General features: G+C 46.6%; 1 protein-coding gene across 1 annotated transcript; it reads left to right on the top strand.

The window, feature by feature from the left end:
* The first annotated feature begins 19,955 nt into the window (after positions 1-19,955).
* On the top strand, positions 19,956-21,909 carry LOC123395828. The gene has a single exon (XM_045090863.1). It carries the CDS (start codon positions 20,169-20,171, stop codon positions 21,804-21,806), a length of 1,638 nt encoding a protein of 545 aa, XP_044946798.1. The 5' UTR covers positions 19,956-20,168; the 3' UTR covers positions 21,807-21,909.
* Positions 21,910-22,913: the final 1,004 nt, after the last annotated feature.

The raw sequence follows: 22,913 nt of genomic DNA, 5'->3' as shown, positions 1-22,913 counted from the left end.
TCGTGATCTTCATCCAGGGTAATTAAAATCTAATTTTACTACCCCTATAGATCTTTATGGTTTCATAAATCTTAGAAAAGTATTGTTTCTCAGCAAATTAATCGGATGAACACTTCTATGTCTAAGAACACTTGATAAATTTCACTAAGTTACACACTTCCTCAAGAGATTACTCAATTGTGTGAATTTTTGGATCTCCACAACTCTGGAACCCAAGACAAAGACACTTAGCAAAATTCTTCAAAACAATATTGGTCAATTTCCTCAACTTGAGTCATTTTTTAAAATCTTGTGAGAACACATATGACATCTTCAAATTCTTCGCACCTATACTCTATTCACAGGTACAAAATGTCTGCTGATGAATCTCTAGGTTCTCATCAACTTAACTCATTTGCAGCATTTTTTGAAGTAAATTTGCGTACCTCATCAGAGTCCTCAAAAGTTCATATTCCTCAAGTGAAGAAAATGGCTGATGAGAAGAAACAAAAGGTGGAAAGAAGGCCGATACTAACACTGCTTTTGATATTCCTGACGACATCTATGATGAATATTGCACCCGTGATGAAGCAATTTACACAAAGGAAACAAAAGAAAAGCACAAAACGCGCTTGTAGAAAATCGAGAGAAGATGGGCCAAAGAATGATGGGAGTACAGGCCTGTGACTCCTAAATATATGAGGAAATTCGCCCTGAAGCCTCCATGCAAAAGGCCTCCTCTGGCAATCAACAAGTTGCTGATTCAACAAGTCTTGCAACCATTCACGACTATCCTAAAGAATATGCAAAACAACAGGCCAAACTGTAGAAAGTTGCACACCAGGCCGTGAAGAGATTCAATGAGGAATCTGTTGTAGCTGCTGCTGCTGCCTCCTCCTCTACTCCTAAGGCTTCCTGTACCGAGACTGCTCCAAAGCAAGAAATTTCAAGAAGTTAGCTACCAAGCCAAAGGCCTCACCCGCAAACCTCTCATAGCAAATTGCTTAGTCAACTCCTAAGGTGGCAGCAAAATCCTCAACTGCTGTCACACAGTCATCACCACCAGTGAAGATGACGACCAGTCAGGATCCAATAGGGAGTTCAATTCCCTCACAGCCATCTTCTTCAGGCTCTGCACATACTTCTTGAAGTACTAACATGAAGATGAAAATGACTGCTCGGCGAGGAAAAAGGCCCAGTCCTAGCAAACTCCTCAATGTTCCTTCTGCATCAGAAGAAGAAGATGAAGCTGGTGATGACGTAGTTGAAGTAATCATCAGAAACAACCAAGAAAGGGTCACACAGGTCAAAGGCACTACCATTCCCACCATGATGGATCCAAAGGTGATACTAGACCTCATAAATATCTGGTATGACAATCCTAAAACACCGACTGACGACTTGAAGCTTCCACCTGGACCAAGTCACATAGTGACAGCCTTCATCATGAGGAAATATGGAAGGTGCAGAAGGCCAAGCAAGCGAGAAAGTCTCAGACTCTGAAAGAGAGATTTCTGAAGAACAACATTCTGACTATGACCCATGATTAGCTCCTCACTGCTCAAACCGAGATCAAGAAGCTCAGTGAAGAATACAATCGCTTTAATGCGGACTCGAAGGGTGCAAAAGTCAGATTCGTCAACGTTGCCAACAAAGTCATCACTGAACACAACAAGCAGGTTGCAGCCAAAACGCAACCTAAAATTCCTCACGCAAATTACATAGTTGAGCTGCGTGACGACTCTGATGATGAAATTCCTCCAACTGACGAACCTGCGGGGGCACCTGAAGAAATGGATGTGCCTCAAGAATCTGTTACTCCTAGGACGACTTCAACAGCCGCTCCTCAAGAAACTGCTCCTTCTCGAGAATCTTCACAAGTGAAGAAAGTGAAGCTTCCTTCTGCATCAGAATTAAAGAAAACAAAGGTTGTTGAAAAGGAAGCAACAAAGAAAAGAAAGGCTTTAACAAGCTCAGAATCCTGAGAAGCAAAACGCTTGAGGACTTTGACAAATTCCTCAATTGCTCCAATTGATGCCACCCCTATCTATGCAACACCCTCCTATGTGATTGTGCCATTTGGTGTTGAGCACGTCATCCAAGAAGGGGTGAAGAAATGTAATACACACACTCTGCTGCTTCCACACCAATTGATGAAGAAATTGAAGCAGATCCATATCCTTCAATTCCTCAAGCCTCGTCTCCTTAGCCATAGAAGAACACAGATGTGGGAGATGAAGAGAAAGATGAAGATGTGGACATTGGCAACACAACACGTGTAATCAATGACGACTACTGCGAAGGGTCTTATCCCAACTCACCATTAACGAGTCCAATTCCTCAAGTCCCTAAGTCTCGTGCTGCAACTAAAATTCATACAAGGTCTAACGGCAAGAGCACTCCAATGAAGTCCATCCCGGATACTGAATCAGCTAAAGACACTGCCAATCAAACAATGACTGAGGAAACTGTTGTACCTAAAATTGATGAATCTGCATAGCATATTCCTCAGACTGAGAAGAGTGCCACTGAAGAACATGTTCCTCAGAGTGAAGACACTACCTCTCAAACCCATGTGGATAATCCTCGGTTGGCAGTGGCCATGGTTGAAATTCCTCAAACTGGAGATCTTCGAAGACTTGTGGGTTGACTCAAGCCAAATCTTCAACCGAAGAGTCTTCAGTCTTACAATGGAACAAGAAGGCCAAAGTTGGACAAGGCAAAATTCTTTGAGGAACATCACTACTTCATCGACACAAATCCTTATGACTCTCCAAGGATAAGGTGCAATCAATTCTGGACACTCACTCAGATGAACTACTATGGCGATGTAATCTTCAACAAGGACAAGTTTTTTCCGCATCGCAAAATTCCTCATTCAGACATGGAGAATATTTCTTGCTTTAGTCTAGTTCTTCGTCTTCTTCATGACGCTGGACTACTGCCATTCTTTATGGACATCTGGGACTAGAATGAAGAAATCATACTTCAATTCTACTCTGCAATGCATATCTCATGAGATGTCTCAGATGTCAACACTTGGGTTCTGGACTGGATGACTCAAAACACTAATTAGAAAGCCCATGCCACCGAATTACTTCGTGCAGTCCTAGTTCCAATTCCCTCAGATGGAGCCAGATGCGTCTATGACGAAACTGAACTGCCAAATCATCTCATGCAAGTACTAATGAAGCCTTTGGCACCTGGAAGGCAGCCAAGGACCACATTCCTTGTGAAGGAATTGCTTTATGTGCCCCGGACATTTTACCGAATTATGTTCAAAACCTTCTGTCCAATCAAGGGTCATGACTCCAACGATGAAGAAATTATGGGCATCATGAAGAATTTTCTCTTCAATATCATCCATGGAATTCCAATAAATCTTCATGATTTCTTCATGAGGACTCTAGCCAACACAGCTCTGTCACCTTTTGATTTGAAGCCTTATGCGTCGTGGATAATGAAATTCATGAGGGCCAGATCTATTGTTCCTTACAAGGGAGATATTCTGAATCACCTCACCTACTTGCCTCCCCTTGAAGTCATCAAGAAACCTTTTGAGATGACTGAAGGCAAAGGGAAATATGTGATTGATGAAGGATCTCGGCCCCTTGATGGCCAATTTCGCAAGGTTGTGTCATATTCCACCAATGACGACACTTCCTCTTAGGACTCAACTGTTAGAGGAAAAGCCCCTCGCGAATCTGCATCGCGTATGATGACTAACCACAAGCTCTTGCTAAGTCTTCATCAGAAGGTTGATCGCAACCACAAATGGGTAAAGCGTCAGTTTGTGCCATTGTGAAAGACCTCAATGCAACTCAAAATGTTGTGAAGAAACATCACTATTATCTTCATGAGATCTTTGACCGCACATGGGCCATTGTGTCTCACCACAAGACTCCTGAGGAACTCACTAAAATGGAGTTCCATCAAGACTTCAACTGGTCCTCGCCGCCAAATAAGAAGTTCAAGAAGATTCCAGTTCCTCAACTGGTGGCCAACTCACTTTCTTCAACTCGCATCACTAATTACCCTCAAGATTTTGACAACATAGCTGCGACGAACGGCCCCAACACTCCTCCTCCACTAACAAAGTGATATTCTTTAAGGGCATTAGTGTCACATCCCTAGGTTCCATTTGATGTTTAGCAAGAATGTGCTCATGTTTTATCCTTGCATTAAAAATGAAAATAGAAATCAAAGAAAAACCCTAGCACTTCTATATTCAAATCAATTCAAATCTTGTGATAAATCAGTGAACCCAAACTGGCCTTCATAAAAGCCCACCCTTTTTGATAAATATTGGAAACAATATTTCATGGGTGGAACTTAATTTAAAAATACATTTGGCATTTTATTTAAATCATAAAAGCTACTGAAATCACTCCAATATGTGATTTTAAATATTTCAGAATATCATAAAATGTTGAAATATTTATGTGGGCTTGGAAATAATTCAAATACCAACCACAACTATTTTCACTATTTATAGGAATAGTTTGGAGCCAAAATAAAATAAAACAAATGTCAGAAATGATTTAACAAAAATCAGAAATGAAAGAAAATAGAAAAGGGTTACCTGTCGCTCACCTTGGCCTAGCCCAGCTTCTCCTGTCGTCTTCCTCCTCGCCAGTGGGCAAGAGGAGGTGGCCGCCGCTTCCTCCGGCGCGGTCACGCACCTCGGTGCCTGCCTGGCCGCTTTGTCACGCTGGCCGCGAGGGGATAACCCTCCTGAGCCCGTTCCAATCCTTTCCCTATCCCCATTCGCTCTCCTGCTCCCCCTCTTGTCGGTCGCCATTAGAGCCGAGCTCGAGCTCGAGCTAGCCGTCGTCTCTGGCCATAGTAAGCCCCTCCGAGTGCCTGATCCTCTCCGCCTCGTCGAGTACGTCGTCCATGCCAACGGAATCAAGCTCCCGAGCCCTGCTTCGCCCCAACACCGTCGTATTCTTCCTCGGATCGCCGATGCTCGCCGCCGTCGTTCTCCCTCTCCAGGCCATCCCCGAGCTCGCTCTCGATGCCTCTGCAATCCCCGTGAGCCCCGGATGCTTTTCCCCCTCTTTTCCCGTCGATCCCGAGCCCTAGCACCCGATTCCACCGGAGCCCGATGAGATCCGCCGTGGGAGCTCGTCGCCGGTGAGCCTCCGGTGATGGGTTTGACCATCTGAGACCTCCAATAGCTTCAGCATGCCGCGTAGGTGCTGTAGGAGCCAACCCCCGACCCATTTGCACTCTGTTTTGATGACCTCGACGTTGTCCGAGCTCCGAAAGCCGCTGAGATCGTCGCCGGCGTCGACTCTGGCCGTTTCAACCCCCAAGACTTGCAAAGATGAGCTCACGGGCGAAGGGCCATTCCTCTAGTGCCTTTCGTCGCTTGTTTGGTCGCCGGAGGAGCATTTCCGATGCCCTCCGCCGTCCCTGGAGCCACCGGCGGCTCATCGCCGGTGGGTTTGACCCCAGCGCCGGTGGGTTGACTCCCCAGAGTCACAGACAAGTGGGGCCAGCCCCTGGTTAATTAGGACTAACCTAATCAGAATTAAAGAAAAATATTAAATACTAATCACACTGGCATGTGGGCCAGCCACTGCTTATTAACTAGTTAACTTAAAGTTTAACTAAAAACTAACCAGAGTCGCTGACTAGTGGGTCCCACAGGTCAGGTTTGACTTTCATAGGCCAGATTGACCTACTGATGTCATGCTGGTGCAGTAATACTATTTCTGTTTTAAAACAATTCCAGAATAACTTCAAAACTTTGGAAATTCATAGAAAATTAAATATAACTCAAAATTTGACAAATAATATATGTAAAATGATTAGAAAAAATCAATGAACACAATGGTGCTACTTTCATGCATGACAAAAAAGTTATGAAACAGCATCAGGTCAACTCAATTAAAGGAAATTAATAAATGTCCCACTTTAAGTAATATTTGAACTTGAATTCAAATCAGCATCAAACCAAAGGTTTGATAGCCACACTAGCTCATGCTACATTTCATTTCATGCTATTGTCGTGCATCATATTGTTGCATATGAATGTTATTGATTGTCGTTATTATTTCGGTAGGCTTTGCCCTTCCGGATATGTCTGAATATCCGACTGGTGGATTTAATCCTTCTGTTGAGCAACAAGGCAAGCACCCTTTTGATCATCCCGATATAATCCCATGTTCCCGCTCCTGCTCTCACTTATTGCATTAGGACAAAATATTTCAAATGCTTTACTTCGGTAGCTGAACCTATTCCTTTGCATGATCTGTCATTGTCACAGTAAATAGCCAAACCTTGCAACCTAGCATACCTGGTAGTTGTTTGAGCCATGATGTGTCTTATCCTGCTATGCCTGCTATGCCTAGAGTTGTGTCAGGTCTGTTTCATCTAGGTGATGAACAGGAATGGATGAATGTGTTCTAGTGACAAAGAATAAGTGTGGAACCTGATTTGGTAAAGGTACCAATGAAAGGCTATGTAGGAGTACATCGCGGGTTGTTTCATTGGAACCGTCCTTAGGAACTGAGTTCCGTGTATGTAATCCAAGACTAGTTACTACCACATGCTGGGCCCTAAAATATGACCCTGCTCGACTTATTAATCGCCTAGTACTCGGTCCAGGAGTTGCAAGTAGTTTCTGGTGTTTATAGTCATGCTGGAGGTCGTGCATGGTGCTGGCCTTAGAGGTGGGCTATGATGCGGTAGGCAGTGGCACGGTGTAATAAGTGGCACCCGGATGGTGGGCTTGGGAACCCTGCGCACATCGTTTGGGGCCGTAGCGGAAACTTCCGTCGGACTTCCGTGCGGGTTCACTCTCAAATAGGCAATAAACCTAGACTAGGTATTAGCGTGGTTAACGGTCGTGGCCGACTCCCTCGCTGGGCTTCCGCTTGAAGGTTGCCGAGGTGCATGACGTGCACATGGCGATAAGTGGCGAGAGCGTGTGTGAAGAAGTACACCCCTGCAGGGTTATGATCTATTCGAATAGCCGTGTCCGCGGATATGGACTAGTTGGAGACATATATTGTTCATAGATAACTTTAATGCTACTCATAAAAGTATCAAGATAAGTGTGAGTATCATGTATGGCATTTCCGTAGGGAGACGGAAAGGAGTCCATGATAGTGTATTGTTGTGGTGGTAGTGGACTCGTGTACGACTTAACAAAGTTGTTTAAAAACTATTTAGAACTGTAGTATAGTCTAGCCAAGAGTCAAAGCTGGCTTGCTGCATGAAACCCCACAACCCCCTTTTGTTGATACATGTGAATGAGTAGATAGATATGTTCTAAAGTCTTGCTGATTACCTTTGTACTCATGTTTGTTTAACAAATGTTGCAGAAGATACCCACGAGCCAACAGGTGGGTTCTATCTAGACCTCGATGATGACGAGTAGCTGGTGTCCCAGCTACGACCTGGCCCCTATCAGAAGTGATCTGTAGATAGTCAGGTTTTATGCCTTTTCCTTTCGACTGTGTGTACTCAGACAACTTTAATGCTTCCGCTTGGTTTGTATGACTTTGCTTGTATGACTTGAGTGTCGGGTCGTGTGACCCCTACCTGTATGAACTTATTATGTAAGACTCTTCCGAGTCTTCTAAATAAATGTTGTGATGTTGTATGGTTATGTTGTGATGACATTGTTGTATCTATGCATATCAAGTATGTCATGCGTACGTGTGATGCACTGTGATATGTATGGGATTCTACACCTAGTCGTATGCCCTTAGTAGCTCTCTATACAGACAAATGCTCCTTTGTGTTTCCACCGAGCCTTGGTAGTTCTCTACTGCTCCGGACACATTGGTTGACCGGCATGTATCCTTCTTAGTTGTTGTGTCTGTCCCTACGGGGAAATGTCACGCAGTGTAATGGAGTGCTTGTAGCTTGCTACGACTCGTCTACACTCGCTGATGACCGACACCTGCTTTGCTGGGTTATGTATGCCTGTCTCTGTATAGTTGAGCCACTTGAGTTTATGACTAGTTATGTCGACCCGGGTTCTTTGACATTGGAATGCTAGCGACACAATTGCATACGTGAGTCAAATGGCGCAAACGGTCCCGGCTAAGGTAAGGTGGTAGCCCTGGGGTTAACCGTGCGTGAGACCGCAAAGGGATGCGATGTATTACAAGCTGGATTCCTATGGCTTAGGATCGGGGTCCCGATAGTTAGTCCTCAATTTTGTCCCTTTTCATCACTTGATGACAAAGGGGAAGAAATCTGAGTTAGTCTTCAAGCTAGTTTACTCTATGGGCTTTTGAACTATATTTTTTGAAGTTACGACTCCCGTTCTTGTGAAGTTTTTGGTTGTATGAGTTATAAACTTACGCCCGGTGGTGGTCTGACACTTTTGAACCATTTTTCCTTGCATGTTGATTCCACGTGTTGATTGATGCACGCATGCTGAAATTCGTCAGACTCCACTTTCCATCATGCATTTCAATTTCCTCATAATATATGCCAAATGCTTGCATGGATTACAAGATATAGGGGCAGATCTCCATGGTATAAATCCACAATGAGCATTTGTAGTCCAAACCAAATTCCTCAAATATGCACATCTTCAGGGGGGGAGTTCATATATATCTTGCATTCAAATTCCTCAAACTTTGTACTTACACTTCATATTATTATTCTCGTTGAAAACTTAACCTATTTGTCATCAATCACCAAAAGGGGAAGATTGTAAGTGCATCTAGTGCCCCTTAGTGATTTGGTGTATTGAAGACTTATACGTTAAGAGAGTGATAAGTTTGTGAGTGTACACAGGCTCTATAAGTCGCTGAGGAGTTTGATTTATTTGAAGAATATCGACCCCTAAAAATGCATGTCTTTGGCTAAAGACTTTGGTATTTCCTCCGAAGACTTTGAAAATGAGGAAATTGGTGTGTCCGTGAAGACTTTGGTATTTCTTCTAAAGACTTTGAAAGTGAGGAAATTGGTGTGTCCATGAAGAAATCGATGCATGGATTTTGAAGCTTGATGACTTTTGTTTTCATAGTTTCATTTTCTATATTATGTGTCATATGACCACCGTACTGTTAAAGGGGGTCGAGGTAAAACTAAGGAAAAGATTCCAACTAATGCTCATCTCAAAGCCTACACATACAAATCCTTCATGTGAAGCCTTGGGAAATCTTCAACAACTTAGTCAAATTCTGTAGTGGAAGATGTGAATATCTTATGGCCTCTGTGGAATTTTCTCTAACTAAGAAGTTAAGTGTTCGCCGGTGCGAGTTACCTACCAGTGAGGAACATGAGTAACATGAGGACTTTCATAGCTGAAACGTTCTGACCGTGGCTGTGGTATGCGCTAGCTGTCCCCAACCTTATCCACCTAACGGTCATATCATTGGGGCATTTATGTCAATTCATGTCGGGATTCCTCCCCGACTATAAATACCCCCATAACCACTATTTGGTTGGCTGCTCCGCAGGAGAAACTAACACTTGTCATTTGAGAGCAACCCATTCCTTGAAGGCTTTGAGAGAAAATCGATGGTGAGGAAGACCCCAAATACCCAAACCAAATCCCAAAACCCAAAGTGATTGAGCATCACTGAAGAGATTGTTCCTGTGTGGAACTGATGCTTGTTACCTTTGAGGACTGTGCATCCTCCAAATGGTTAGGCGTCATGGTCTAGTGCATCCAGCAGTGAACTGTGGATCGCCAAGTGACCAAGTTTGTGAGGGTTTGGAAGTCTGCCCTGAAGAATTACAATCAGTGTTGGGCGAGGATTGTGTGTCCTTAGCTCAAGGAGAATACGGTAAGGACTTAGTGTCCTGGGACTGTGTGTCCTTTGGTTTAAATACCAAGCCGCTCCAAACCAGACGTACGATTGTCGCGGCAGTTGGAACTCGGTCATCAAACCATTGTATTCATTGAGCATGTGGTTCTAATTCCTCAAACCTTTCATTTCTTCAATTGTATATTGACAACTTTCATCATAACTATTTGAAGAATTTGACTGAAGACTTTCTCAAATTCCTCACCCCAAATTCTTCACTTACTTATTCTTCACCTCCATGTCCTGATCATGCTACTTGTGCAATTCGAACATTTCACTTCACAACTATGCTTTTGCTGTTATGTACATCTGTTTTGGTACTAAGTCCGTTGCACTCAGCTCGTGACTGAGGACTTTCCTCACAAGGAATTTCCTCAGTGATGAACTAATAAAAAACGCCTATTCACCCCCTCTAGTCGATATAACGCACTTTCAAAAAGCCTCTAACCCCTCCACATCCCAGCAAACCATTGTACAAGGTGGAAGGTTTGGCCTTCTAGCTTGGCCTATAACTTGGTAAAAGGTGGAAGGTTTGGCGTTCTAGCCTGGTGTTTAATGCACCTATATACTTGGTAAAAGGTGGAAGGCTTGGCCTTCTAGCCTGGTGTTTTGTTCCATCTTTGCCGCCTTAGTTACTTGTGTACCGGTGTTATGTTCCATAAATGAGCGCTCCTAACATGCTTGGGGGTTGTTATGGGGACCACCTTGATTTTTATTTGGGATAAAACTCTTCCGGGAAGGCCCAACTTTGGTACTATATTTGCTCAACATAATAATATTGAACTCCGTTAGTAACACATAGGGAGTTAGAACTACCCATGGATTAATTCAACATAATACAGGGGGCCAGTGCTGATGGTGTTGGTCCCAAATGGGCTGCTTGCGGGGCCACCGCGATGAAACTCGATGTTTGGTTTTACTCGTAGATAGACCCATTCGCTTGTGCCGTGAGAACGAGATACGCGGCTCCTATCGGCATTATCGGCACGTCGGGCGGCCTTGCTGGATTTCTTTTACTCTTATCGAAGGTCTTGTGCGTTGGGATGTCGGTGATACCCCGGACCATCTTGAGGTTGATGTTTTCTCTCCATGATAGCTTGTGGTAGTTTGTGATGCGCTAGTTGGAGCACTCCTACACGGTTAAATCTTTCTAAGAGTCGTTCCCGCGGTTATGTGGCAACTTCGAAACTTTGTTTAACACCCAGCCATAGCAACTTGAATTGAACTTAATTAAAATATGCCAACTATGTGCGTAACCGTGATTGTCTCTTCTCGTGAGTTCTACATCCGAGAGAGGACACGGTAGGGTTATGTCTGACATAAGTAGGTATTCAGGATCACTTCATGATCATTCTAGTTCACATCCGTTTATGCATAGATCATCCCCCATTTATTCTTGTACTCGTAAGTTAGACACTGAAATAAATGCTTAGTTGCTTGTTGCAGCCTCACCACTTAACCACATCTCACCCATTAAGCTTTGCTAGTCTTGATACCTTTGGAAATGGGATTGTTGAGTCCCTTGGCTCACAGATTACTACAACAATAGTTGTAGGTACAGGTAAAGCGATTCTTTGATGTGAGCATGATGATTTTTCTATTTGGGTTTTCTTCTTCTTCTTCTTCTTTGTCGATCATAGGATCGGTTCCAGGCCGGCAACCTGGGATAGCAAGGATGGACGTCGTTCTTTTGATCGCTTGATTTTGTCTGTGGTCGGACCCCGCTCTTCTGCATGGTGATTGAATATATTGTTGTATTGTGTTGTTCATGTTGTAGCTTGCGTCAAGTGTAAGCCAATTCCATATACTCATCTATTCTGTACATGTACTTGTAACGATATCCATTCTTGCGAAAGAGGAAATGCACTTTTATCCCTATTGAGGCCCTCGTGCCAAAAAAAGGATAGGATCACATCTTGGGCGTTACAAAAGTCCAAAGTGCGGCTCGCGACGGAGAAAGGCCTCACAGATCATGATGAAGGAGGCAAGGTGGAGGATGGAGTTTGGTGCCATGTCGTGGAATTCGAGCGCATAATAGAACATCATCCTGTGCACAAGTGGGTGCAATAGAACCCTAGGCCTCGGATGAGGTGGGAAACGAAGACTACCCACTCCCCTAGGTTGGAAACATGCACTTGCTAGTTGGCACGAGGAGTGCAGGCGCCGAAGAGACAGTTGGCTATACCTTCTATCTTAGATCCAAAGGCAAAGTGTTTGTCGCTAAGAACGGAGCATTTCCTGAGAAAGAGTTTCTCTCAAAATAATTGAGTCGGAGGAAGATATAACTTCATGAGGTTGTTGAACCTTTACTTCAACAAGAGAGTAGCGTAGCGCAGAAACATGTTTCTGTGGAGCCTACATCAATTGAAGAGGAAGCTAATGGTGATGATCATGGAGCTTTGGATCAAGTTGCTATCGAACCTCGTAGGTCGACAAGGGCACGTATTGCTCCTTAGTGGTACGGTAACCCCGTCTTAAAAGTCAAGTTGTTGGACAACAATGAACCTACAAGCTATAGAGAAGCGATGGTGAGCTCGGATTTCAACAAATGGTTAGAGGCCATGAAATCCGAGATAGGATCCATGTATGAAAACAAAGTATGGACTTTGGAACTATTACTTGAAGGGCGAAAGACGAACACGGACGGTAATGTCACTGTCTATAAAGCTCGACTTGTGGCAAAGGGTTTTTCACAAGTACAAGGAGTTGACTATGATGAGACTTTCTCATCTGTAGCAATGCTTAGGTCCATCAGAATCATGTTAGCAATAGCTACATTTTTCGATTATGAAATTTGGCACATTGATGTCAAAACATCATTACTTAATGGTTTCAAGGAAGAGTTGTATATGATGCAACCGAAAGGTTTTGACGATCTAGAAAATCCTTCCAAAGTATGCAAGATCCAGCGATCCATTTATGGACTGGTGCAAGCATCTCGGAGTTGGAATCAGCGCTTTGATGAGGTGATCAAGGCGTTTGGGTTTATACAAGTTTATGGAGAATCTTGTATTTACAAGAGAGTGAGTGGGAGCTCTATAGATTTTCTAATATTATATGTGGATGACGTATTGCTGATTGGAAACAATGTAGAATTTTTGGAAAGCGTAAAAGAATATTTGAATAAGAGTTTTTCCATGAAGGACCTAGGAGAAGTTGCTTCATATTAGGCATCAAGATCTACAGAAATAGATCAAGATGCTTAATAGGACTTTCACAGAGCACATACCTTGGCAAAGTTTTGAAGAAGTTCAAAATGGATCTGTCCAAGAAAGGGTTCTTGCCAGTATTACAAGGTGTGAAGTTGAGTAAGACTCAATGCCGAGTGACTGCAGAAGATAGAGAAAAGATGAGTGTCGTCCCCTATACTTCGGCGATAGGCTCTATCATGTATGCAATGTTGTCCACAAGACCTGTTGTCACCCTTGCCATAAGTATGGCGGGAAGGTTTCAAAGTGATCCAAGAATGGAACACTTGACAGCGGTCAAGAATATTCTGAAGTACCTCAAAAGGACTAAGGAAATGTTTCTCGTGTATGGAGGTGATCAAGAGCTCATCGTAAAGGGTTACATCGATCCAAGCTTTCACACTGATCCAGATGACTCTAAGTCTCAAACCGGATACGTACTTATTCTCAATTGGGGAGCCGTAAGCTGGTGAAGTTCCAAGCAAAGCGTGGTAGCTGATTCTACATGTGAAGCGGAGTACATAGCTGCCTCGGAGGTAGCTAAAGAAGGTGTCTAGATGAAGGAGTTCATGATAGATCTTGGAGTTGTGCCGAGTGCACTAGATCAAATGACTTTGTTCTGTGACAAAACTGGTGTCGTTGCTCTAGCCAAGGAACCAAGGTTTCACAAGTGGACGAGACACATAAAGCGTCGCTTAAATCCATCCGTGATTACATCAAGGAGGAAGACATAAGTATTTGCAAAGTGCACACAGATGTGAATGTTGCAAACCCGATGACTGAGCCTCTTCCACGAGCGAAAGATGATAAACACGACAACTGTATGGGTGTTAGATTCATTACAATGTAAATGACATAGCGATGTGAGCTAGATTATTAACTCTAGTGCAAGTGGGAGACTGTTGGAAATATGCCCTAGAGGCAATAATAAAGTGGTTATTATTATATTTCCTTGTTCATGATAATCGTTTATTATCCATGTTAGAATTGTATTGATTGGAAACTCAAATACATGTCTGAAAGAATAGACAACACACTGTCCCTAGTGAGCCTCTAAAGGACTAGCTCGTTGATCGAAGATAGTCAATGTTTCCTGGACATGGACATGAGTTGTCATTTGATAACGTTATCACATCATTAGGAGAATGATGTGATGGACAAGACCCAAACTGTGAACATAGCATATGATATGTCAGACTATTGCTATTGTTTTCTGCATGTCAAGTATCTGTTCCTATGACCATGAGATCATGCAACTCACTGACACTAGAAGAGTACCTTGTGTGTATCAAACATCGCAACGTAACTGGGTGACTATAAATGTGATCTACAGGTATCTTCGAGGGTGTCTATTGTGTTGGCATGAATCAATACTGGTATTTGTCACTCCGTGTGACGGATAGGTATCTCAGGGCCCACTCGGTAATACAACATCACAACAAGCTTGCAAGCAATGTGACTAAAGTGATAGCCACGGGATCTTGTATTACGGCATGGGTAAAGATACTTGTCGGTAACAAGATTTAACTACGTATGCACATACCGACGATCGAATCTCGGGCAAGTAACATACCGATGGACAAAGGGAACAACGCATGGGATTAACTAAATCCTTGACATAGAGGTTCAACTAATAAAGATCTTCATAGAATATGTAGGAACAAATATGGGCATCCAGGTCCCGCTATTGGTTATTGGTCGTAGAGGTGTCTTGGTCATGTCCACATAGTTCTCGAACCCGTATGTTCTCCACACTTAACATTCGGTGACATTTCGGTATTATGGAGTTATGTATGTTGGTGACCTAAGGTTGTTTGTAGTCCGAGATGAGATCTCGGACGTCACGAGGAGCTCCCGAATGGTCCGGTGGTAAAGATTTATATATATAGGAAAGTGGTATTTGGGTTCCGGAAAACTTTCGGGTATTTCCGGTAGTGTACCGGGAGTGACGAATGGGTTCCGAGGGTCCACCGGGGGGGAGCACCCACCCCGGGGGGGCATGGGCCCAAGAGGTGGTGCACCAGCCCCTGGTGGGCTGGGCAGCCGACCCCATGAGGGCCCATGTGCTCAAGAGGAAAAAGGTGGAGGGTGGGAGGAGTCCTTATTGGAGTAGGACTCCTCCCCCGTGCCCCACCTCCTTGTTGGAGGTGGATTCCACGTCTTGGCCGGCAGCCAATACCCTAGGGGAAACCCTAGGGCACCTCCTCCCACCCCTTCCGCCTATATATAGTGAAGGTTAGAGGGCAGCCCAACACATGAAAAGCCACGTGATGACCTCTCCTCTCTAGATCATCTTTCTCCTCTAGATTAGTTCGGAGGAGCTTGGTGATGCCCTACCGGATTAGTTCACCACCACCGCGAGCACGTCGTTATGTTGCCGGAGAACTCATCTACCTCTACGCCCTCGCTTGCTGGATCAAGGAGGCGGAGATCGTCATCGAGTTGTACGTGTGATGAACGCGGAGGTGCCTTCTGTTCGACACTAGATCGGGATTGGATCGCTGGACGGCTTGGGATTTGGATCGCGAAAACATTCAACTACATCAACCGTGTGTTCTTAACACTTCCTTCTTAGCAATCTCCAACGGTATGTGGATCTGATCTCTCCTCTCATAGATGTTCATCTCCATGGATAGATCTTGTGTGTGGATAGGAATTTTTTTTGTTTCCCATGCAATGTTCCTCATCAAATAGTCACATTAGTGGCATGGACATTGTGGAAACACAGGAACGACATCGTCTTCAATGGTGTGTCGTCGTCAGCCCACAAGATGCTCAAGGGGCCAAAATTGGGAGTGTGGCTGCTTTTTTGAAAGAGGGTAACTCCCTTCGAGTTAGGGTGGATAGATTTTCTAGTAGCGAGTATTCCGCGTGTGGCACTCTGGCGTGGCTAAGTTAGCCATGGGTAAATTGTAAATTTTGTTGTCTTGGCTCTTTCTATCTATGACCTTGCTACATCATCTTTGGTGTGTCCTTGAAGAAAAATGCCCTTTCAATGACACCTCTTCTGGAAGTATGTTTTGAATTTCACGTGGGAGAGGAAGCGGTCGTGTGGGAAAGATTTTAGATGAAACCACATTGTCAGGCGGAAGCGCGGCGGATCCGAATGCCCGTGAACCTCCCGAGATTTGAAATCAGTTTGTGGGAATTCCTGAGATCGTAAATGTATACGACGGCGCATTAAACGGTAAATAAGATCTGGAAACATCGATGTGAATGTTTATCTATATTTTTGGGCATAGGCACACGACGAGTAAAGATGCCCTAATAGATGTTGCAATGTTTGTGTTCCGGACATATGTTGGGCATCGACCCCCTCGATTGTGGGTTTTGTTCTCAAAGTGAGTCCATCCAACATCTTTTCTTCGACTGTGTGGTAGCAAAGAATGTCTGGCCTTTAATCTACGAGCATTTTAAAGTTTAGCTAGGTGGAAACTTTGAATCAATTGCTAGACTCTGGGTTTCTAACAATAGAAACTCTGCCTTGAATACTGCTAGCTATGTTGTTTTGTGGTGTCTTTGGAAATATAGGAATGCTATCATTTTTAATAACACCACTTGGCTATCTATCCATCAGGTCCTAGAGGGATTACTGACCATAATCAAAGCTTGGGCCATTTTGTCTCCGAACCAGCCTCGGGAAAGACTCTCGGCCTTTGCAACACATCTAGTGAATTTTTTCAGGAAGTCGTTCGCACTCACAAGCGGTTGAGTCCAATTAACTCCCCACAAGACTCACTGGCGATCGATCCATGGAGCAAGCTCAAGATCACTAAGGCTGGTTGTAATGGGTAGTATCATATACTAGTATCATTCATACGATACTAGTGTATGATACCACATCCGTAATGCATAGTATCATATGTTAGTAACATAGATTAGTTCATTTATTGTCATGCAAGACACATAGTAGCACATCATTTAATATGCATGATATGATACTCAACCCTCTCTTTCTTCATTTAATTCTATGACACCTCATCAAAATTGCCTAGTTGGCATGCATGATACTACCATTACGGGCAGCCTAATAATACCTCTTTCCGGTCCCATACAAAAAAAGAAGACCTCTGAAGACCAGCCTGGAATGGCTAGCTGTGTTTCAACCCTCGTGCCTTGCTGGTATCCTCAACCGCCATCGGCACCCCCATTGAAGACCAGGAAATCTACTGTGGAGATCACCTGCGGGTAGTAGTAGTTGCTAGTTTCTCTTAATAATTTCCTCCTAGATGGTGATGCCTAATGTTGGCTAGTTTCTCTTGCTTGTTGCTCTAGTCTTTATTTTGTTTCCCTTGGAACTGCTCCTCTAAAAGAGTTGATGTATGCAATTTTTCTGGTTTCGTTCAGGTAATGGAACCACAAAGATTTATCTCCATTTTCCTTTAAAAACAGGAAAACATTTGGAGCCGACAGTCACTAGACACCTCGTTCGGCACGAGACGTGTGTAGACGATGAGGCCTGCACGCCTTTTATTCTCCTTTTCTCTTTCTTCAACCTCCACCCAGTGTATCCTTGCGAGATGATACCCGCGTCACCCATACCTGCTGCAATCCAATCTTGCTGGCGAGGTCGCCGTCTCCGCTCGCATCGATCTTGCTGGTGAGGTCGTCGTCCACCGCACAAGCCGGCGGTTTCCAACTCCAGCAGTTTTGCTAGCTACGGTGGACGAGCTGCATAACTGCGACGACGTGGCACAGACAAGGCATGAGAAGCTGCGACAACGGGGTGCATCTGACATCAGGATGTTATGAGAGGGGACATCATCGGAGCTGCGAGCTACAACCAGCATCACAAATTGCTACAAGCGGCTTCTCGTTCGGCTAAACCTAGCGTGTGTTTTGCTACATGCAACCGTGAAGATGCACCCCGCATAAGAGAAAAGCTACAACCGGCAAATGAAATAGCTACACTCGCTGACCATTTTGCTGCAAACGGCGAAGGTGAAGTTCTGGACAATAACAGTGAGCATCGAGGCTGCGACGACTAGCAATGAGCCGTGGAAGCAGCAACCTCATGCGCCAGAGTTGCAATTGTTTGCAAAAAAAGCTACAACCAACGCCTATTTTTGCCGCATAAAGATTGTGATTTTTTTGGCAGACGACTGCTACGGGCGACGAGGAAGATGCATCCCGGAGAAGAAAATGTTGCAATCGGCAACAAAAAAGCTACAACCGACATCGCAAAAAGCTTCAACTACGACAATGGATGCTACAACCATATCGCGCTGGAGCTGCAACCATGACTCAATTTTCCTGGAACCGACCGCGGTGAGCGCGACGGTCACCACGACGAGTATTTGGAAACCCCGTCATGTTGCAACCATCAATCGACGAAGCTACCACCATCCACGCCGGAGGTGCAAGCGAGGCGGGGCGAGAGGTGGGGCTAGGGCGGAGTTGCGTCTGGTCGGCGACAGATCTACGCAGTCCGCGGTGGAGCTGCATATGACTAGCGCGGGGCGAGCGCGAGGCTGCCAGCGAACATCGTGTTTTTTTCTCCAAATGTGTGCAGGAGGAAGGAAGACAATGACCCAACCTATACGTTAATCAAAACCTTTAACGTAAGTCAAATTGGACGTTATGCAGCCGACCGGCCAAAATTCTGCAGGCGCACGCCGGCGCCTAGCGGTCCCCTTAGGGTGTGTTTGCTTTGAGGATATAGTGGCACGATACGGGTTCATTCTGTCCCCAATCCACCATTCCAGTGTTTAGTTGAGGATGAAACTGGAACCGGGTGATCCTCAGAAAAGGAATATTCCTTATATACGCTTCATCAACCGATTTCACCAAATCGAAGGAATCACTTGGTTATTCTTCTCGTATTGATAGAAGAAAAAAACCCAGCTAATTGTTAAAACAGAAAATACAATGAAAATGTTGGTGCAATTTATATAATATATCGATAATAGAAAAAGAAAAACCCGACAAGGTGAGTTGAGTCATATTCTTCTCATTTCATATCTCCAACCAAACATAAGAATGGAACGAACCCGTGACATTTTTTAGGGAACCGTTTCTGGCCGGCGCCAATCGTTCCGCCGGCCGCACGCGACCGCGCGCGCCCGCTGACTGGGCATGCAACATTTTTTTGTTTAAATTGTTGCAACCAGCGTCATATTTGCTGCAAGCGTTATTTTTTCCTACAATTGTCCAATAAAAAAGCTGCATATACGTTTGGTTGCAACTCCAGTTCTTCGAATTTTTCGTTACAATCGATGTTTTTTTACTTTTGCTACAACCGGCATCATTTTTTGGTGCAACCGTTCATTAAAAAAGTTGCATACACGTCACGTAAATATTTATTACAACCGGCGTTTCAATTTTTCTATCACGTACCATCAGCTTCGTTTTTTTGCTACGATCACGTAGATTTTTTTTTCTACAAATTTTGTTTTTTGTTGCAACCGTTGAAAAAATTGCTGCATCACATCGAAATTTTGCTGCATCGGGGAAAAATGTTGCATCGAGATCCAACGATGCGGACGCTCGGGGTTGGTCGATCGTGCGGCATGCGCGCGGCCGACCCAAAGTTTCGGCCGACGCAGATCACTCCTTCATTTTTTATCTTCAACTGAACACAAGAATGAAACCAACCCATTTCTTTAAAACGAGACCATGACATGTCATGCCTTTTGGTTCTCAAACCAAACATACCCTTGAGAAAATGTTGGGCATGGACACACGGGCAAAGACAAACTGCCAAAACAGGGGGTGTGAGTTCGTGACCCACATGAACTAGCCAAAGAACCGTCTGCTTGTCCACATCCTCCAATCATTGGGAGTACCGCGCCGGCGAACATCCCAAGCCCCCGACAGAGGCCGCCCTGACGCACGCAGTCACGTATACTGCGCTATGGACCCAACACATGGCTCCTCATCCACACGGCATCCCTCTCCCCTGTCTCCACACGAGTCCAAGCAAAATTCGCCAAAGTTTCCACGGCCCTGCACGCGCCGAATAATCCCTTCCCCGATGCCGGTCGGACACCTCCCCTCTGTTTCGGTTCCAACTCCCACCACCCCCGTGACAATACCTATGCGGTCGCAGCTGCGCAGGTCTGCCCACCCGCGCTTTCCCGGTTCCCTAAAACCGCTGCCCCCGTAGCCACTTTTGACGAACCCAACCCCATCACGCGCGCCGCCTCCGCCTCCGCCTCCGCCGCCGCCTCGATCACGCTGCCACCGGTGCTAGCAGCCTGCCTAGGATTCGGCCACGATGCGGAAGCTGAGCACTGGCCGCGGCGGAGGGGAGAGGGTCGCGATGCTGTCGTTCGAGGTGGCTGCGCTCATGTCGCGGGCGGCGAGTCTGTGGCGCGCCCTCGAGGAGGACCAGCTGGCGCGGCTGCGTGGGGAAGGCGTCCGGCTCGAGGGCGTGCGGAGGCTCGTGGCCGACGAAGACAGCGCGCTGCTGGCCCTCGCGGTCGGGGAGATGGCCGGCGCGTGCGGGGACATCTCCTGCGCCGTCGCGCGGCTCTCCGGCCGGTGTGCCGACCCGCTGCTGCGCCGGTTCGACGAGCTCTATGCAGGCCTTATTGCCGGCGGCGCCGGCGCCGACTCCCACAGGCTGCGCTACGCGGCCGCCAAGAAGATGGACCGCAAGGCGCGTAAGATGCAGCGCCTCGTCGCCGCCACCGGGCTCCTGTGCCAGGAGATCGATGTGCTTGCCGAACTAGAGCAGGGCGCGCGCCTCCGCCGTGCGCAGTTCGCGCCCGGCGAGGCCGCGCGCCGCGTCGCGAGGCAAAGGCAGGAAGTCGACCGCCTCCGCGCGGCCTCGCTCTGGAACCGGAGCTTGGACTACGCCGTCCGTTTGCTTGCCAGGTCGCTCTTCACCATCGTCGCGAGGATCATAGATGTGTTCGACCTGCAGCCCAAGAAAATCGCCATGAACGATTACTCGATGGTGTCGCCCGCCGGTGCGCGGCTCTCGTTCTCCTGGAGCAACTCGTTCGTCGGGAGTACGAATTCGCTGGTATATCCCACGGATTTCCCCGTGGATGCTCGAAAGAGGTCGACGGGTGCTGCAAATTCCGGTAAGGCCCCTAATGGCGACGTTCGCCGGTTCCTGCTGTCCAGGAGCAAGAGTTTGAGGCAGCTCAAGTGGCCGGTGCGTGGCAAGCACCTCATCGGCTGCGTGGTCAGCGGGAGCAAGTCTCCGACCAGGGAGGGGTGGGTCCACGGCGGCCATGATCTCCCACTGAGCTTCAGCTACGTCTCATCCAACAACGAGGATTCCAGTGTCAATTACCAGTCCAACGAGAGTGATCGTCACAGCGCCAGCACGAAGCTCTCCACTTCGGTGTTCGAGTGCTCGTCGCACGACGTGTTGGCGAACGGACCGGAGACGACACTCGGCGCAGCCGCCCTGGCATCGCACTACGCGAACCTCGTCGTCTTCGCCGAGAAGCTCGCCATCTCGCCCCGGCACATCTGCCCCGACGAGAGGGATGCGCTGTACGGCATGCTGACCGACAGTATCCGGGCGTCCCTCCGAGCACGACTAAGGCCGCCGTCGTCCGCCGCCCGCAAGAAGGACACGGCCTGCGATCGCGTCCTGGCCGCCGAGTGGGCTGACACGGTGCAGGGGATCCTCGGATGGCTAGCACCGGTTGCCCACAACACTGTGCGGTGGCGGTCCGAGAGGAGCTTCGAGCAGCGGAACGTCGGCTCAGGCACGAGCGTTCTGCTCCTCCAGACGCTGCACTTCGCTGACCGGGACAAGACGGAAGATGCCATCACCGAGCTGCTTGTTGGGCTGAATTACCTGTGGAGATACGGGACTCAGCTCTCCGCAAAGCCAAAATTGGAGTCAGTGGGTGGCGATGTTTACCATGATCGAGCTGATTACATAGGATGAGGACATGCCAATTACACAATCAGCATATCTGTATTGTCAAGTGTCACCCGAATTAGATGATCTGAGAGTGTTTATAAAGTAAAAGTGGCATCTTTTGGCCGAAGAGATTAGACGCCTTGGTGATTTTGCCACTACATAACTTTTTCCTAGACTAGAAACATGCATCATCTTGTAATTGATGTGATGTTTCCTTTAAAAAAAAAATTGATGTGATGTTTCGTCCAGACAGGAGTATTATACTAGCGCACACAGCAAGGTGCTTTGATGTATACAAACAAACGAGGACAAATATTAGATTTGCAAAAGCGTTTTGGCTAAGGACAACTGCAACAGCCGACCCAGGGACGACGATTTTATTTGTTTTTTGTCTGTTTAGATCGGTCAGCCGAACACGAACATCTCCTTTCGTAAATGGATCGAGCCGTGTGTCCAACGCACGTCGGATCCATTGTTGCCGGCATGCGAAAAAAATACATAATACGTAATTAAACATTAAAAGCCGGCCACGAAGGCCGGCGATAGTCAACGTGTCCGCATTACATTAATTAAACGTAAAAAAAAAAACTAAAACTACAAGGGCAGTCCTAGGCGGCGGCGTCGTCGTCATCGGGGCCGGTGAGGTCGACCAGCGTAGGCGCATGGCCGGCCCAGGGGAACGCCGATTTCCATAGCGCACCTGCGTGCGACTCCGTCATCTGCCCCGCCGGCGCGGGCTGTACTGGTGGCGGTGGCAGCGCAGCAGCACGGGCACGCTCCTAATCCTGCGCCTCCTGTCACTCCTCCTCCGCCTCCTTCTCCACCTCCATGAGCCGCAGGCCTTCGGCGCGCTCCGCCAGCAGGTGTTGCGACCTCTAGTGCTCGAGGTAGGCTTGCTCCTCCTGCGGTGTCGCGTCCAGCCAGATGGGCGGCACCGTGACGAACTCTTGGACGACGCCGGTCCACTTGTAGACCTCCCGTGGCTTCGTGGGCTCGGGCTTCGGCGAAGGTGGAACTACGCAGTCGCCGGCGGCCGACAGCGCGATGGCCTCCGCGAGCCGCTGCCGGTACGTCGGCCCTGCATCGCGCTTCCTCCTCGCTGCCGTGGAGGACAGCTGCGAGGGACGCCTG

Source organism: Hordeum vulgare, chromosome 5H (genome assembly GCF_904849725.1).
Source record: "Hordeum vulgare subsp. vulgare chromosome 5H, MorexV3_pseudomolecules_assembly, whole genome shotgun sequence".
NCBI classification, from domain to species: domain Eukaryota; kingdom Viridiplantae; phylum Streptophyta; class Magnoliopsida; order Poales; family Poaceae; genus Hordeum; species Hordeum vulgare.
The sequence above is the reverse complement of the archived record's forward strand: the minus strand, read 5'-3'. Positions and strand labels throughout refer to the sequence as shown.

Coding starts and splice junctions, on each gene's coding strand:
- LOC123395828 (XM_045090863.1), top strand. CDS start 20,169: ATGCGGAAGCTGAGCACTGGCCGCGGCGGAGGGGAGAGGGTCGCGATG.